Raw genomic sequence first — 18,015 nt, forward strand, 5'->3', positions numbered from 1 at the left:
GCACAAGTGTCGATTGTCAGAATAAAAAGTGGCTTTTTCTGAACAAACCTAGAAAAACTCTCCCTTTTAACTGGTAGCAGCAACAGAGCAGTATGGATGTGTTAACGTTATGGATATAGCGGCATGCGGCCGCAATAGTGGCAGCAGCAGAAGCAGCATAATATGGAACATAGAAGGCAGTAAGTCGGCTGTCTATGGGTAGTAGTAGCAGTATTAGTAGTGGTGGTAGTAGTGGTAGATGCTTTGCGTTAAGCAGAAGATGATGGTGATGATGGCATGATGTAGGCAGCAGCTGTACAGAACACAATGGTTGACAGGCCGCAGCAGTGGCACGATGGCAGAAGTGGCATGATGGAAGCAGCAACCTTACAGAAGATGATGGTCAGCAGAACGCACCAGTGGCATGATGGCGGCAGTGGCATGATGGAGGCACCAGCAGCAGCTGTGCAGAACATGATGGTCAGCAAGCCACAACAGTTGCATGATGGTTCTAGCATGATGGAGGCAGCAGGAGCAGCAGCAGCAGCCTTACAGAACATGATGGTTGGCAGGCCGCACCAGTGGTATGATGGCAACGGAGGCATGATGGAGGCAGGAGGGCAGTAAAAGTGGCAAGATGGGGCACGACCAGATCTATTTATTGGCCTCAGCCGGAGGAGTGTCACCACTCCCCCTACTGAAAACCCTCTCTGAGATCACACTGGAGGCTCGGCAAGAAAGAGCGTGCTGTGCCCATTCAGGCTACTGTTCCAGTCTGCCTGCCTAAAAATCCATGGGGTCAGGAGACAGGAGACATGGCGCGGCACATGGAAAAACTGCTCCATCATGTTGAGGAGACTGAAATTACTGCTGCTGCTACTGGTCCTGCTTCGGCTGCTTGTGGCACGGGAGAGGGGTGACTATACTGGTGGCAGAGAGGGACTGCTCTTAAATCTGTAAGCTGTGTACACAGTGCTTCCTGATAATAACTTAATTTGGCCTCCCTTTTCGCCATTTTGCTTTGATAGTGAGGGTCTAAAAGTATGGCTATCCAGTAATCATCAGACTACTTGATGTCAACCATAATTGGGTGTCCTGGATGGTGCCATCATTATCCTCTTGCTCCTCCACCTCCTCCTATTGCAGTGGCTGCTCCTCATCCACATACTCCTCCTCCTCCATAGCAGATTTTCTTTGTGGGCCCCCAACAGCTATGGGGTGGACAGCAGGAGGCGTTAGCTCTTCTTCTCCCGCCATTGCCCCCTGCTGCATGAGCATCAGCATCTGTTCTAAGATAAAAAGGAGGGGATGACATCGTAGTTGTCCCTGCTGACAACCTTTGTAGCCTCTTTGAAGGGTTTCAGTACCCAACAAGCTGCCACTGCCTGACTTCGAAGCAACACATGCATGACAAAATCGTTCACGGCTTTCTGCTGCTCGTACAAATGCTCGGGCATGTTCAATGTTGAATTCCAGCTACTACGCACGTTGCAGATTAAGCGGTGTAATGGCAGGCCATTCTGTCGCTGCAAGTCCAGGAGAGCTTTCCTCGCCATGTAAGAATGGTTGAAATGTTTGGACTTAGTCTCCTGAACATTGCCAGCACCTTGCACAAGCCAGTGTACTAATTTAGGAAGTGTTGCACGACTAGGTTAATGACATGCACCATACAGGGAGCATGTGTTATTTCCCCCCACATTCAGGGCGGCCAGCATGTTGTGTCCATGGTCGCTGACCAACTTGCCCTGTTGTTGTGGGCGGGGTGACAGCCAGCAGGATGTCTGCTGCTTGATGTACTTTAGAAACTGCTCGCCTGTGTGGCTACTCTCACCCAGGCCAATCAGCTCCAACAAGGCGTGGAAACACCTGACTTGACACATATGATAGGAAGAAGGGGTACTGCGAGCAACCGTGTGCCCTGCTGCTGTTGGGGACAAGCGAGTATACATGGAGGAGGAGAAAAAGTAGAAAGCTCCAGCTTCCGATAAAACAATATCCTTTATTTGATGCGGTAAAATCCATACAACACAAGACAGGTGCAAAATAGACACGTTTCGGATCTTACATTAACGACCCTTACTCATGATAATATCATCAGTAAGGATCGTTAATGTAATATCCGAAACACATACTTTTTATGCAGTTTTTATGCCTCCCACTCGATACACAGGTGAGCGCTGCAATTTGACTTTCTATATCTATATTACATGGAGGAGGAGGACCTGTGTTAAAGGGACCTGGCCATGTTGCCAAGGTGCTGCCGTCCCACTGTTGCAAAAAACTGACCCAGTGGACCGTGAAAGTCATGTACTGTCCCTGCCCGTAAGAGCTGCTCCAAGTGTCCACTGTGGCGTGAACAATGCCACACAGCAAGAATCGCAGGGAACGGCTCATGTTGTCCTCCACATGAGAGTACAAGGCAGGAATGGCTTTTGGGAGAAATAATTCCAGTTAGGTAACTTCCATCAAACTGAGAGCACGCCATTAGCTCCATAAAGGCAGCAGCCTCGCCAGCCAGCAACTTGACCAGGTGGGAATTAAGCTTGAGCACCATCGGACTGCTGGGGAATGATTGATGGCCTGCTGGTGAGCTGACAGTCTAAAAAATTATATGCGAGGGTCTGCAGGTGAGCTGACCCTGTAAAAGATTGTAGGTGAGGGCCTGCTGGGGAAATGATTCTGTAAAACATTATATGCGAGGGTCTGCAGATGAGCTGACCCTGTAAAAGTTTGTAGGTGAGGGCCTGCAGGTGAGATGACCCTGTAAAAGATTGTAGGCGAGGGCCTGCTGGTGACCTGACCCTGTAAAACATTATATGTGAGGGCCTGCAGGTGAGCTGACCCTGTAAAACATTATATGTGAGGGCCTGCAGGTGAGCTGACCCTGTAAAACATTATATGTGAGGGCCTGCAGGTGAGCTGACCCTGTAAAACATTATATGTGAGGGCCTGCAGGTGAGCTGACCCTGTAAAGGATTGTAGGTGAGGGCTTGCAGGTGAGCTAACCCTGTAAGACATTGTAGCTAAGGGCCGGCAGGTGAGCTGACACTGCAAAAAAAATTGTAGGTGAGGGACTGCTGATGAGCTGACCCTCTAAAAAATTATATGAGAGGATGAGGATGAGAAAGGAAAGATCCAACCATATACCCTGGTTTGTGGTGGAAGGGGTGTATGGGAATACAGTGTATTCAGTACATTATAAACAACACATCTAAGGCTACTTTCACACTTGCGTTCAGAACGGATCCGTCTGCATTATATTGTAAAAAAAATTCTAAGTGTCAAAGTAGCCTCAGACGGATCCGTCCAGACTTTACATTGAAAGTCAATGGGGGACGGATCCGTTTGAAAATTGAGCCATAGTGTGTCATATTCAAACGGATCCCCATTGACTTACATTGTAAGTCTGGACGGATCCGTTTGCCTCCGCACGGCCAGACGGACACCCGAACGCTGCAAGCAGCGTTCAGGTGTCCGCCTGCTGAGCGGAGGCCAAACGCTGCCAGACTGATGCATTTTGAGCGGATCCGCATCCACTCAGAATGCATTAGGGCTGGACGGAAGCGTTCGGGGCCGCTTGTGAGAGCCTTTGAACGGAACTCACAAGCGGAGCCCCGAATGCTAGTGTGAAAGTAGCCTAAAGTGCCTTTATGTTCATCAGCTTTCCTCTGGTGGAGTCAAGAAGTCATGGTCAATCCAGGCTTTGTTCATTTTTATAAGAGTCAACCTGTCACCATTTTCAGTTGACAGGCGAATACGCTTATCTGTTATAATGCCACCAGCAGCACTAAATACCCGCTCAGACAAAATGCTGATGGCAGGACAGGCCAGCACCTCCAAGGCTTAGAGCGCCAGTTCGTGCCACGTATCCAGCTTGGACACCCAGTTGTTGTAGGGCACTGAGGGATCATTGAAGACGCTGACACATTCTGCTATGTACTCCTTCACCATCTTCCAAAATGTTTCCCTCTTTGTGACAGTAGGCCGCACATCAGGGTGATGGTGCTGGCGGGGTGTCATGAAACTGTCCCAGGCTTTGGAGAGTGTTGTCCTGCCTCTGTTGGAACTGCTGTGTGTTCCCCTCGTCTCCCCTCCTTGGTTGCCCAAGGAACTACGGACACTGCCGCCAGCATTGTCAGATGGAAATTTTTGGAGCAATTTTTCAACAAGGACCTTCTGGTATTGCACCGTTTTGCTCGTCCTCTCCACCAGAGGAATGAGAGATGAGAAGTTCTCTTTGAAGCGGGGGTCGAGAAGGGTGAACAACCAGTAATCCGTATTGTCTAAAATGCGTATAACGCGCAGGTCGCTGGAAAATGCAGCCTAACATGAAGTCAGCCATGTGTGCCAGAGTACCAACAGGCAAGACTTCGCTGCTCCTCCTCCTTTTCATTGTCCAATTTGCGCTGAGAAGACGAACTGAGGGTGGTCTGGTTATCACCCTGTGTAATGTCTTCCCCCATTTCCACCTCTTCCACATGCAAAGCGTCATCCTTAATTGTGAGCAGCGAGCGTTTGAGTAGATAAAAAAGTGGGATGGTTACGCTGATAATAGCGTTATCGCCGCTCACCATCTGTGTTTATTACTCAAAGAGTCTTAAAACCTCACAGAGGTCAGACATCCATGCCCACACCTTGCCTGTGAATAGCGGAAGCTGACTGGAAAGGCGACAACCATGTCGCAGCTGGTATTCCACTACTGCCCACTGCTGCTCACAAAACCTGGCCAACATGTGGAACATGGAGTTCCAGCGCGTGCTCACGTCACGTCGATGACTTGCGGAAATGTGCACACACGCGGCGCACCTTCACCAGTAGCTCAGGCAAATTGGGGTAGGTTTTGAGAAACCATTGAACCACTAAGTTGAAGATGTGGTCAAGGCATGGGATGTGTGTGAGCTTGCCGAGCTCCAAAGCAGCCACCAAGTGACAGCCATTATCAGACATAACCATGCCTGGTTCTAGGTTGAGTGGCGAGAGCCACAGCTCAGTTTGGTCTCTTATACCCTGCCACAGCTCTGTGGCGGTGTGCTGTTTGTCCCCTAGGCATATCAGCTTCAGCACGGCCTGTTGCCGGCTCCCCACTGCAGTGCTACACTGCTTCCAGCTACCGACTGATGGCTGATTGGTGCTGCACGCGGATAATTTGGAGGTGGAAGTGGTGGAGGAAGGGCTGGAGGAGGAGAAGTGGGGGTTGGAGCCACTAACGTAGGTGCTGGCGGAAACCCTGATCAACGTAGGTCCCGCAATCCTTGGCGTCTGGAGCACCACTGCCATCCCAGGGTACGATTAGCTCCCGGCCTCCACAACGTTCACCCAGTGTGCCGTCAGGAAAATTTAGCGTCCCTGGCCGAATGCACTTGTCCATGTGTCTGTGGTTAAGTGGACCTTCCCAGTAACTGTGTTGGTCAGGGCACGTGTAATGCTACAGGACACATAAGTAAGGCGGGCACGGCACACCTTGAAAAATAGTGGCAGCTGGGGACTGCATAACGTGGGACGGCCGCCGACATCAGGCTGCGGAAGGCTTCAGTGTCCACAAGCCTAAATGGCAACATTTCCAGGGCCAGTAATTTGGAAAGTTGCGCATTTAGTGCTATGGCCTGTGGGTGGGTAGCTGGGTATTTGCGCTTGCGTTCAAATGCCTGGGGTAAGGACATTTGTACGCTGCGCTGGGACAGGGAAGTGGTCGCTGATGGTGCTTGCGAAAGTCCAGGTGCAGGGCGGGAAGCATCCAGGCCTGTGCCTTCGACAGGGGATTGGCCAGCACGCAACACAGGGGAAGAGGAGGCAGTGGTGTGACCAGCAGACACAGATTGTGGACCCGGCAGTTCTTCCCACTTATTACGGTGCTTGGATGCCACCTGGCGGATCATGCTGGTGGTGGTGAGGTTGCTAGTGTTCACGCCCCGGTTCATTTTGGTACGGCACAGGTTGGCAAACTACTATTCTTTTGTCGTCCCCACTATCATCAAAAAAGCGCCATACTGAGGAACACCTACCCCTTGGCAAGGGAGATTTCCGCAAGGAGGTGCTCCGTGGAACAGTTGCGGGCCTGTTTGGCGTGGCCCACCTTCTCCCTTTTGCCACCCCACTGCCTCTTCCAGCCTGTTGCGGTGCTGCAGATCCCTCCCCCTCTGTACTGCTGTCCTCGATCGCTTTCCACCTTCCCAGGTTAGGTCAGTGACTTAATCATCCACCACCTCCTCTTCCACTTCCTTACTCTGCTCATCCTCCTGACTTGTTGACCTAACCACAACCTCAGTGATTGACAACTGTGTCTCATCCTCTTCCTCAACCTCTTGAGGAAGGCAACACGGACTGCTTCCGTTTTTTGTGGATCCGCAGTTTGCGGACCGCAAAAAACGGCACAGTCGTGTGCATGAGGCCTTATAATAGAGGAGCCTTGAGGATTACTTTAATCAAATTATTAATAAAAAACATTTATTTTGCACAATCCTGTACTATCAAAGAGCTCTGTGGACAGGGTATGCTATTAAAACATAACTTTTACTATAGTGTAATGGGGTATGTGTGTTTTTTTTGGCAATCCTGTACTATAATCATTTTTTATTTATTATTGACCTAAAAAGATTTCCTGCTACGCTACTAGAAGGGGTTTTCTGTGTTTCAGTTGCTCACGACTTCAAGGTCCCTGGTTGCCGTCAGCGGGAACCCTAGGCAACCTTCAATAAATTAAAGGGCCTGTCATCTATCTTGACATGTCCATGTTCCCTTTACTCCTACTGGAAATATATAAATAAATTGACAACTGAAAGTTACAATTTGCCTTGTCAATGGGACGCCTCTGCATACTCAGCACTGATTGCAATGTCAAAGTGTAGGGACCCACCCCACTGACTAAGGGAATGGGGACTCCTAGATGTCAATTTATTCGCACATTTCCACACATTAAGAAAACAGAGAGATTGTTATTTCATGAGCAATGCATGCATTTACATAAAACACGTCGGGAGAGCTGACAAGTCCTTTTTAAAGGGTATGTACACTGTCACAAAGACATTTTCTAGTGCCTTAATACATGTAAAATTAAAAAGTATGCAAATTTGCAAAACCACTTGTTAAAAAATCCTATATTTAGTGTCTATAGCTACAAAGACTTATGCGGCTCCATATTAACAGACTACAAAAAAAATAACGCTACACATTATGACTTAAATCAGCTCAATAAGGCTACTTTCACACTAGCGTTTCTATTTTCCAGTATTGAGATCAGTCATAGGGGCTCAATACCGGAGAAAAACTTTTCCGTTTTGTCCCCATTCATTGTCAATCGGGAAAAAACTGAACTGAAAGGAATTCTCCAAAATGCATTCTGTTCAGTTTAATTGCGCTCCCATACCGAAGTGCAAACCGCAGCATTTTGTAGTTTGCTTTCCGTCCTGGGATGTGGAGCAAGACGGATCTGGCATGACCCCCAATGTAAGTCAATTGGGACGGATCAGTTATCTCTGCCACAATAGAAAACGGATCTGTCCTCCATTGACTTTTAATGGAGTTTATGACGGATCCGTCTTGGCAATGTTAAAGATAAAACAACCGGATTTGTTCATAACAGATGCAGATGGTTGTATTATCAGTAACAGAAGCGTTTTTGCTGAACTCTGCCGGATCCAGTAAAAACTGATCAGTTTTATCCTAATGCATTCTGAATGGAGAGTAATCCATTCAGGATGCATCAGGATGTCTTCAGTTCAGTCGTTTTGACTGTTCAAGACGGAAATAATACCGCAGCATGCTGTGGTTTCATCTCCGGCCCAAAAAACTAAACACTTTTTTTTCCATAGGAAATTTCTGCATTGACGGTTGACGGTTCCGTACTCCGGTCTGCGCATGCGCATACCTTTAAAAATGTGAAAATAAATACCGGATCCGTTTTGCCTAATGACACCGGAAAAACTGATCCGGTATTGCAATGCATTTTTCAGACTGATCAGGCACTTTTCAGACTGATCAGGATCCTGCGTTTGCATACAGTGTGCCAGTCAACGGAACTGCCTGCCGGAATCAAACAACGCAAATGTGAAAGTACCCTTAGGCTCCATTCAGACGTCCATAACGTGTTTTGCGGATCCGCAAAATACGGACAGTGGCAATGTGCGTTCCACATTTTGCGGACCGCACATTGCTGGCACCAATAGAATATGCCTATTCTTGTCCGCAATTGCGGACAAGAATAGGACATGTTCTATTTTTCTCAGGAACGGAATTGCGGACCCGGAAGTGCGGGTCCGCAATTCTGTATCCGGGCAGCACGCATTTTCATTATAAAATGGCAATGTGCAATGCAACAAAAAAAAAAAACATACAAAAAACATCCAGCTCATGATTGTGACACTTACCATATTTTCCTTCAGTTGTAGGCCTTCTCCATTTTGTAGGGATGATCTTCTCTTGTTTGAGGAGGTCTTGCTGGGAGTGGATTGTGCTCCAATTTTCTTCTTCACAAACATAACTTCACAGCTTGCCTGATCTTCATTGTGTGTGCTCTTCCCTGCATTTATCACCCTGTAGAGTACAGAGAAAGAAAAGGGAGATACAAGAAAAGAATTCCATTAAACAAAATGTATATAGAAACACAAGCAAGTGCATTTTAAGGAGTTGTTCACCCTTGGAGAGCTTTTCTGCAGACCCCCTAAGTGTGGCCAGACCTGTGGTGGAAATCATAGGCTAGATTCACCCAGTGTTATGGATGAGGATTTGAAGCAGATCTTTGTGCAGGAATTTTATCCAAAGCCAGAAGTGTATTTAAAAGGAATCAGAAAAATAAAGGAAGGATTTCTACTTCTTTTTCCTGGTGGATCCTCTTCTGGCTTTGGCTGAAAATCCTGCAAGGGGTTACAGTTAACATCACCCACTCTGTAAAATGTAACAACCAAAAAACTTTACATGGTACTGATGGCCATCACCTCCTGCAAAATACAGGATGAGAAGTGTGTTAGCAATACACCCTACCAGAACTTCTGTTCCAGAGCATAGGGAACTCGTGTGGTCACTTCTGGTGGTGGGTCCTGTTGCTAAGCAACCTCCAGAAATAATTGATAAACTGCCTTGACAGCTCATAGCTTGAGGAGATTGCTCATTAGGGAGTGAAAAGGACTTGTAAACCATGTTGAAAAATGGCCCATACATGGACAACAATGTCCATGCAATATTTTATGCAAAGCACAAAAACAGGAACCCAAACAGAAGATAACAGAAAGTGGGAAATATCATACTGCATAGTGAAGAAGCATTCATAGAGAAAAGGGAAATGAGAAAACATTCTGTTCTGCCAGAAGGCAGCCTCAGCAGGTGGGAAAAGGTTGGCAAACATCTTTCAAATGAGTCACACTATCGGCTTCACATGGACCATGCTTCTAGAAAGGATTAGTCAGCAGAGTCTGAAAATGGTATCAAAATGACAGATTTAGGGGAATTTAGTCAACCATACACATAACTGCAGAGAAATCAGCAAACACGTATCAGTTTCTTGAAGAAACTTCGGAAAATGTTGTAGGTGACACATTTTATTTTCCCATTCTGGCCTGCAAAGTTGTTTGGTGACTTCTACAAGACAATATGACTGAATGTCACCCATATTCATTCTGAGTAAACCACACATGGGCAGATGAGCAGATGTCCAGACACAGAAACGGCTGACTTTCTGTGTCTAGGCACTTTCATAGACAGCACAGGTTTTGTGCCAATACACAAATGCTGTCTGACAAGCCAAAGTTAGACCTGTCAGAACCTAAGAAAACGGCTAATGGGGGGAGACTGGGGCACTAATTAATGCAAATATATTAGTAAGCGCTATATGTTTTTTTTAGAAGGACAATCCCTTTAAAGATTATAGATACCTTTAGGGCATAAAATGAGCAATCCTAGTGTATACAACACAAATAGTGTATACACCAATACACAATGGGCTCAGTATCCAAAGACTAGAACACAGTTGTTGACCATAGGTACAATATATTGATAAAAACAAAAACACAATGAAAACTGATCTTTATTATAAATCCAATTCATAAAACACATATGCAGTAATGGACAGATACAGATCACATTGAAGATGCTGTCATACAATGATATTACAGTAGCATAATACAATGCCAATATAAAGCATTTCACAAAAGTGAGTACACCCCTCACATTTTTGTAAATATTTTATTATATCTTTTCATGTGACAACACTGAAGATCTGACACATTGATACAAGGTAAAGTAGTCAGTGTACAGCTTGTATAACAGTGTACATTTGGCGTGCCCTCAAAATATCTAACACAGCCATTAATATCTAAACCGCTGGCAACAAAAGGGAGTACACCCCTAAGTGAAAATGGCCAAATTGTGCCCAATTAGCCATTTTCCCTCCCTGCTGTCATGTGACTCGTTAGTGTTACAAGGTCTCAGGTGTGACTGGGGAGCAGGTGTGTTACATTTGGTGTTATCGCTCCCACACTTGCTCATACTGGTCAATGGAAGTTCAACATGGCACCTCATAGCAAAAAACTCTCTGATGATCTGAAAAAAAAAAAGAACTGTTGCTCTACATAAAGATGGCCTAGGCCATAAGATTGCCAACACCCTGAAACTGAGCTGCAGAACGGTGACCAAGACCATACAGTGGTTTAACAAGATCGGTTCTACTCAGAACAGGCCTCGCCATGGTCGACTAAAGAAGTTGAGTGCATGTGTTCAGCGTCATATCCAGAGGTTGTCTTTTCAAAATAGATGTATGAGTGCTGACAGCTTTGCTGCAGAGGTTAAAGGGGTGGGAGGTCAGCCTGTCAGTGCTCAGACCATACACCGCAATAAATTAATCTGCATGGCCGTCATCCCAGAAGAAAGCATCTTCTAAATATGATGCACAAGAAAGCCCGCAAATAGTTTGCTGAAAACAAGCAGAATAAGGAGATGGGTTACTGGAACCATGTCCTGTGGTCTGATGAGACCAAGATAAACTTATTTGGTTCAGATGGTGTCAAGCGTGTATAGCGGAAACCAAGTGAGGAGTAAAAAAGACAAAGCATGATGGTGGGAGTGTCATGGTTTGGGGCTGCATGAGTGCCACCGGCTGTGAGGAACTACAGTTCATTGAGGGAACCATGAATGTTAACATGTACTGTGATATACTGAAGCAGAGCATGATCCCCTCCCTTTGGAAACTGGGCCGCAGGGCAGTATTCTAATATGATAATGATCCCTAACAAACCTCCAAGACGACCACTGCCTTGCTAAAGAAACGGAGGGCAAGGCACCTTTCACACGGGCGAGTTTTCCGTGCGGGTGCGATCCGTGCGGCGAACGTATGGCACCCGCACTAAATCCTGACCCATTCATTTCTATGGGGCTGTGCACATGAGCGTTGTTTTTAACGCATCACTTGTGCGTTCAGTGGAAATCGCAGCATGCTCTATATTGGCCGATTTTGACGTGACGCAGGCCCTATAGAAGTGAATGGGGTGTGTGAAAATCGGATGGCATCCTCAAGCAAGTACGGATGCCGTGCGATTTGCACGCACGGTTGCTAGGAGACGATCGGGATGGAGACCCGATCATTATTATTTTCCCTTATAACATGGTTATAAGGGAAAATAATAGCATTCTGAATACAGAATGCATAGTAAACCAGCGCTAGAGGGGTTAAAAAAATAAAAAAAATAATTTAACTCACCTTAGTCCACTTGCTCGCGAAGCCGGCATCTCCTTGTGTCTCCTCTGCTGATGAACAGGACCTGGGGTGAGCTGCTCCATTAAATACAGGTTAAGGACCTTCGATGGCGTCACTCCGGTCATCACATGGTCTTTTACCATGGTGAATCACCATGGTAAAAGATCATGTGACCTACCATGTGATGACCGGAGTGATGTCATCGAAGGTCCTTAACCTGTATTTAATGGAGCAGCTCACCCCAGGTCCTGTTCATCAGCAGAGGAGACACAAGGAGATGCCGGCTTCGCAAGCAAGTGGACTAAGGTGAGTTAAATTATTTATTTTATTTTTTTAACCCCTCTAGCGCTGTTTTACTATGCATTCTGTATTCAGAATGCTATTATTTCCCCTTATAACCATGTTATAAGGGAAAATAATACAATCTTCAGAACATCAATCCCAAGCCCGAACTTCTGTGAAGAAGTTCGGGTTTGGGTACCAAACATGCGCGATTTTTCTCACGCGAGTGCAAAACGCATGACAATGTTTTGCACTCGCGCGGGAAAATCGCGCATTTTCCCGCAACGCACCCGGCTCTTATCCGGGCAAAAAAACTGACGCCCGTGTGAAAGAGGCCTAAAGGTGCTGGACTGGCCAAGCAAGTCTCCAGACCTAAACCCTATTAATCATCTGTGGGGCATCCTCAAACGTAAGGTGGAGGAGAGCAAGGTCTCTAACATCTACCAGGTCTGTGATGTCGTCATGGAGGAGCGGAAGAGAATTCCAGTGGCAATCTGTGAAGCTCTAGTGAACTTCATGTCTAAGAGAGTTAAGGCAGTACTGGAAAATAATGGTGGCCACACAAAATATTGACACTTTGGGCTAGGGCTGCAGTAAATGATTATTTTAGAAATAGAGTATTCTATCGATTATTTATTACAATTAATCGAGTAATCTAATATGAAAAAATGAATTAATAGACTGTTTTCCTTGATAAAAACTCATCAGACCCCCTGCCATCAGTGCCCAACACCCTTCCCCCCTGTGTGATCAGCCCAAGTGCATCAGCTCCGTTCCCCCAGTGCCTTCAGCTCTTCCCCACCCCAGTGCCATCAGCTGTCCCCCTATTGCCATCAGCTGCTCCCTCAGTGCCACCAGCTGCCACCCCAGTGCCACCAGCTGCCCCCTCAGTGCCATCAGCTGCCCCTTCAGTGCAGTCAGCTGCCCCCCAGTGCCACCAGCTTGCCTCCCCAGTGCCACCAGCTTGCCCCCCCAGTGCCACCAACTGCCCCCCCAGTGCCACCAGCTTGTGTCCCCAACTGCCCCCCAGTACCCCCAACTTGTGCCCTCAGTGCCACCAACTTCCCCCCAGTGCCAGTAGGGGAGCCGCTCCACAGCTCCTCCATCTTCTTCTCTGCGCGCCGCACTGTCGTCCTCGCGTCACACAGCGTCGGGTCATAGTGTGCGCTTACGTGGACTATGACCTGACGACGTGTCAGGAAGAAACGGCAGTGCGGAGCCAGCCGACAGGTGACCATGGTGCGGTAGGTAATAGCAAGCGCTTCACTCCCGCTCTGTGGTCACATGACACAAACAAAAAACATGACACAAAAAATTTGCATCAAGGATTTTTTTGTGTCGAATTACTCAATTAAAGAGAGTAATCCTTTCAGCCCTACTTTGGGCACAATTTGGCCATTTTCACTCACTTTTGTTGCCAGCAGTTTAGGCATTAATGGCTGTGTATTTTGAGGTCACACCAAATTTACATTGTTATACAAGCTGTACACTGACTACTTTACATTGTATCAAAGTGTCAGATCTTCAGTGTTGTCCCATGAAAAGATATAAAATATTTACAAAAATGTGAGGGGTGTACTCACTTTTGTGAGATACTGTATAAAAGCAGTACACAATATGAAATAAGCAATGCAACCTAACTTTAATTAGCACAAGCAGAACAAATCTCTGAGTACATGCATCTACAAACCTCTGCACTTGCTTTACTGATCGGAGCAGTTATCCTGTTAAAACATTTGCCCACAAATGTTGCAGCTAGGCCGGTAGATTCTGCACACACATAGGTTGCTGAAGCAGGCATCACAGCTGGTCCCATAAATGCTTGACTGGTAATAAATCTAGATACTGGAAGGCCAAGTAAATGTTGTAATCTGGAGGAGACATTCCTGGGAAACCCTTGTGCTGAACAGTCAGGGCAGAGACAGGGATGTGTAATTAATGTGCCACCTGTATTTGAATGGTGTATGTGGCGAAACCAACCTCGCCACTGGGTTTTGGAGGGGTCTGGCTACCAGCCTCTTGCCTCAGGATTATGGCCCATACTAACTTTAAAGGAGAAGACAGACCGGCCGCACAGCTTAAATCTGTCTTTGGAATTTTATTGTATGTTATGTGAGGGTACCCAGATAGCTAATTTTAGTGTATTCGTGTAGTCTGAGTGCCATTCACCTAATAATATGCACTCAAACTTGAGCTATCTGGGGATATGTTAAATGTCTGTGTTTACTGTAAGAGTTGTGACATTGTATGTTTAAATGGTGACTTCTGTCCTGTTGTCCCCACATGTGTATTGGCGATTTCCCTTTGTCCTGAGAGATAATTGAATAGCTCCTCGGGTGTCTCCAGGGCAGAGAGGAGGAAACCATGATGCATTGTGGGGATGTATTGTGTCTGTGTATCCTGAATTGCTGCATATCTGTCCTGTGTCACAGTCTTCCATCTGGTCCCCTAGGAGCGTGTCCACCAGATGGGGACCTGCATAAATACAGGCGGGTAGCCCTCAATAAAGAGTGCCTGTTTTATCCTTCATCATGTTGAGGCTGGTATTTGGGTAACTGATCAACACTGGGGGATTGCTATACGCTGAATATTTGCTATACTCCCCTGGCATAACTACTAGCTCTTGTAAGAGCTGTTCCTGCTCTCTGGCTGTAGGAGAGGTTCACCCACTGGAGCCTGGAGCCTTGTCATAGGTCCAGGGTGGGTAGGAGACTGTGAGGCCTCAACCAAGCTTCGGCGGTTCGTGGGGTCTGCAGTGCGTACGGTGTCAAGTGGAGTGCTTGGAGTCCTCAGAAAGCACTAGGAGCATCTATCGAGAGATCCGTTACATTTGGTGGCAAGCAGTGGGATGGCGTCCTAGTGAGAGGAGAAGCAGCTCGGAGACACCGTTCGTGGATTTACTAAATTGAGGGCGACGCTAGTATCCGTACAGCGCCCCTGGCTACAGCAGGATGGAATCGGCTAGTCTTCGGACAGCGCTCTATGACGAGGAGGAGGAGGCAGCCGCAGACTACAGGGATGCAGACAAAAAGGAAGTCTAGTATGATGACCTGGAAAATGCCCAGCGGCGGCGAGATGAGAGTCTCCCCAGTTATGAGCAGCGGCTACAGAAGCGTGTGGTGATGCAGATGGGTCTCTTGGGAGAGCAGCCCCTGGATGACTGGGTAACAGAGCTCCAGAACCTGGTATGTAAGGAGCTTTGGCTAGAGGACGCTTACCAGGCCCTAAGGTGGCATGTCATTCAACATTCCTCCTGGATGGCTGAGCATGACAGACCCGAGGGTGAGGATTATGATGGACCTGAGTTACTATGGGATGCCTTGGAGGAGGACATTGATCTTGGCAGCACGGAGGAGTCTAGGTTTTGGGACATCTACGACTACCGGATGGGCATGCATGTTTATGCTGACGGAAGGGAGGTGAGCAAAGACATGACCCACCTGGTAACAAGGGAGTGGGAGCTGGAGCAGACCTACCAACACCTGCTCAGCTCCGTTTATCCCCAACCTACTCGACAAGCAGAGCCAGATCTGCCCTCCTACAACTAGGAAGACTTGCCGGCGATACCCTCTGCTTCCCTACCAACTCCCAAAGTAGGGAACTTCATTGACTGGTTCTGGGAAGACCTCCCGACGGCAGGTAGAGATGGGACCGAAGTCTCTCAATCGGCCCTGCAGGGATGCTGGGTAGCCGGCTCAGATCCCCAACTACAGCCAGCGTTACCCGGAGTCCAGACAGTCGGTCTGACTCCCCATCGGCAGCTTAACTTACAGGGAGAGATGACAACCGGTCTCTCTCGCCAGCAGCATACACGATCACAGGGAGAGGAGATTGTCAGTCCCCCGTCCCTGCAGCAACCAGCATTACTAGGAGTGGAGATGGTCGCACCCACTACCCAGCACCAGGCAGCGTTACAGAGAGTTGAGACAGTCGGTCTGACTCCCCAGCAGTAGTGTGTTGTAAAGAGAGAAGAGACAACCGGTCTCTATCCCCAACCACAGGGGGACAGCACCCCTAACTTCGATGGTGCAGATGGGACCGCGGTCTCTGCACCAGGCCTACCGGGATGCTGGACGGCCGGTTCAGATTCCCCACCAACCCTGCAGGAATGCCAGGAGGAGGAGGTAAGCGATTCCTCCTCTCCACAGGCGATCTTCAACAAGGTCTTGGGGACAGGATTCCCTGACGACATCCCAGCCGAAGAGCTGGCATCTGGGCAGAGCGCAGTTAGCCTCTGCCCTCCCCTATCCTCTTCTCCAGAGGCTGACTCCACACAGGCTTCCCCAGCGGAAAAGCTGGCATCGGGGCAGAACACAGTTGGCCTCTGCCCTCCCCTATCCCCTTCTCCAGAGCCAGACATCCCACAGGCTACCTCAGCGGAAGAGCTGGCATCTGGGCAGAGCGCAGTTGGCCTCTGCCCTCCTCTATCCTCTTCTCCAGAGGCTGACTTTCCACAGGCTACCCCAGCGGAAGCGCTGGCATCTGGGCAGAGCACAGTCGGCCTCTGCCCTCCCCTATCCTCTTCTCCAGAGCCGGACTTCCCACAGGCTACCCCAGCGGAAGAGCTGGCATCGGGGCAGAGCGCAGTCGGCCTCTGCCCACCAAGTACCTACAGCTCCAAGCTAGAGAGCAACAAGGAAGCAAGGAGTAGCAGATGCCCCCTCAACAGCTGGGGACATACAGAACAGAGCCAGGCCCCAAAATTCAACAGGTCCAGTATTGGGTTGTGGGTGGACTGCCAGACTAACTCAGATACCGACCGGCATGAGGTCAGGTATCTGGTTAGTCTTCATTGGGAGGGGGGGATGTGTGGCGAAACCAAGCCACTGGGTTTTGGAGGGGTATGGCTACCAGCCTCTTGCCTCAGGATTATGGCCCATACTAACTTTAAAAGGAGAAGACAGACCGGCCGCACAGCTTAAATCTGTCTTTGGAATTGTATTGTATGTTATGTGAGGGTACCCAGATAGCTAATTTTAGTGTATTTGTGTAGTCTGAGTGCCATTCACCTAATAATATGCACTCAGACTTGAGCTATCTGGGGATATGTTAAATGTCTGTGTTTACTGTAAGAGTTGTGACATTGTATGTTTAAATGGTGATTTCTGTCCTGTTGTCCCCACATGTGTATTGGCGATTTCCCTTTGTCCTGAGAGATAATTGAATTACTCCTCGCGTGTCTCTAGGGCAGAGAGGAGGAAACCATGATGCATTGTGGGGATGTATTGTGTCTGTGTATCCTGAATTGCTGCATATCTGTCCTGTGTCACAGTCTTCCATCTGGTCCCCAAGGGGCGTGTCCACCAGATGGGGACCTGCATAAATACGGGCGGGTAGCCCTCAATAAAGAGTGCCTGTTTTATCCTTCATGTTGAGGCTGGTGTTTGGGTAACTGATCAACACTGGGGGATTGCTATACACTGAAGATTTGCTATACTCCCCTGGCATAACTACTAGCTCTTGTAAGAGCTGTTCCTGCTCTCTGGCTGTAGGAGAGGTTCACCCACTGGAGCCTGGAGCCTTGTCATAGGTCCAGGGTGGGTAGGAGACGGTGAGGCCTCAACCAAGCTTCGGCGGTTCGTGGGGTCTGCAGTGCGTACGGTGTCAAGTGGAGTGCTTGGAGTCCTCGGAAAGCACTAGGAGCATCTATCAACAGAGGTACCCGGTCGGGGTGCCAGGAGATCCGTTACAGTGTACAACAAAACTGTGGGAGCCTCTTGTGCCTGTCAGTGGACCAAGCAATCCTCTCTAGTGGTGGTCTGTCTTGCCCATCTAGACATATTTATGTGTCCTTACGTAACCACTGCTAGATAGCAGGTAATTCGTCAAAACAACTATTCTGATTTTCTCAGTCCAATGATGTGCCCCCTCTCAAAGTCTGTCAACTGAGCAAAAAGTCTTTGAGTGCATCACAGAGGCATGTCTAGCAGTCAAACATCTGTCACCAAGAGGTACACTGAAGTAGCCATCTGATTCTTGGCATTGTGCTTGGTCAAGTAAGGCTTGTATGCCGCTGCTGGGCCATGAAAACTCATCTATGAAGCTCCCAATGCATAGTTTTACTCTGTAGTGGT

General features: G+C 48.0%; 1 protein-coding gene across 2 annotated transcripts in view; it reads right to left on the reverse strand.

Annotated features, from left to right (window-relative positions):
* Nucleotides 1-18,015, reverse strand: part of PPM1H (protein phosphatase, Mg2+/Mn2+ dependent 1H) — a 216,989-nt gene that overhangs the window by 140,207 nt on the left and 58,767 nt on the right. For both annotated transcript variants that reach the window (XM_044280560.1, XM_044280559.1), the window contains exon 2: nucleotides 8,343-8,508. In XM_044280560.1, coding sequence (XP_044136495.1) covers nucleotides 8,343-8,508 — 166 coding nt within the window. The remainder of the gene's footprint in view (nucleotides 1-8,342; nucleotides 8,509-18,015) is intronic.

The sequence above is a fragment of the Bufo gargarizans genome, chromosome 2, assembly GCF_014858855.1.
Source record: "Bufo gargarizans isolate SCDJY-AF-19 chromosome 2, ASM1485885v1, whole genome shotgun sequence".
NCBI classification, from domain to species: Eukaryota; Metazoa; Chordata; class Amphibia; order Anura; family Bufonidae; genus Bufo; species Bufo gargarizans.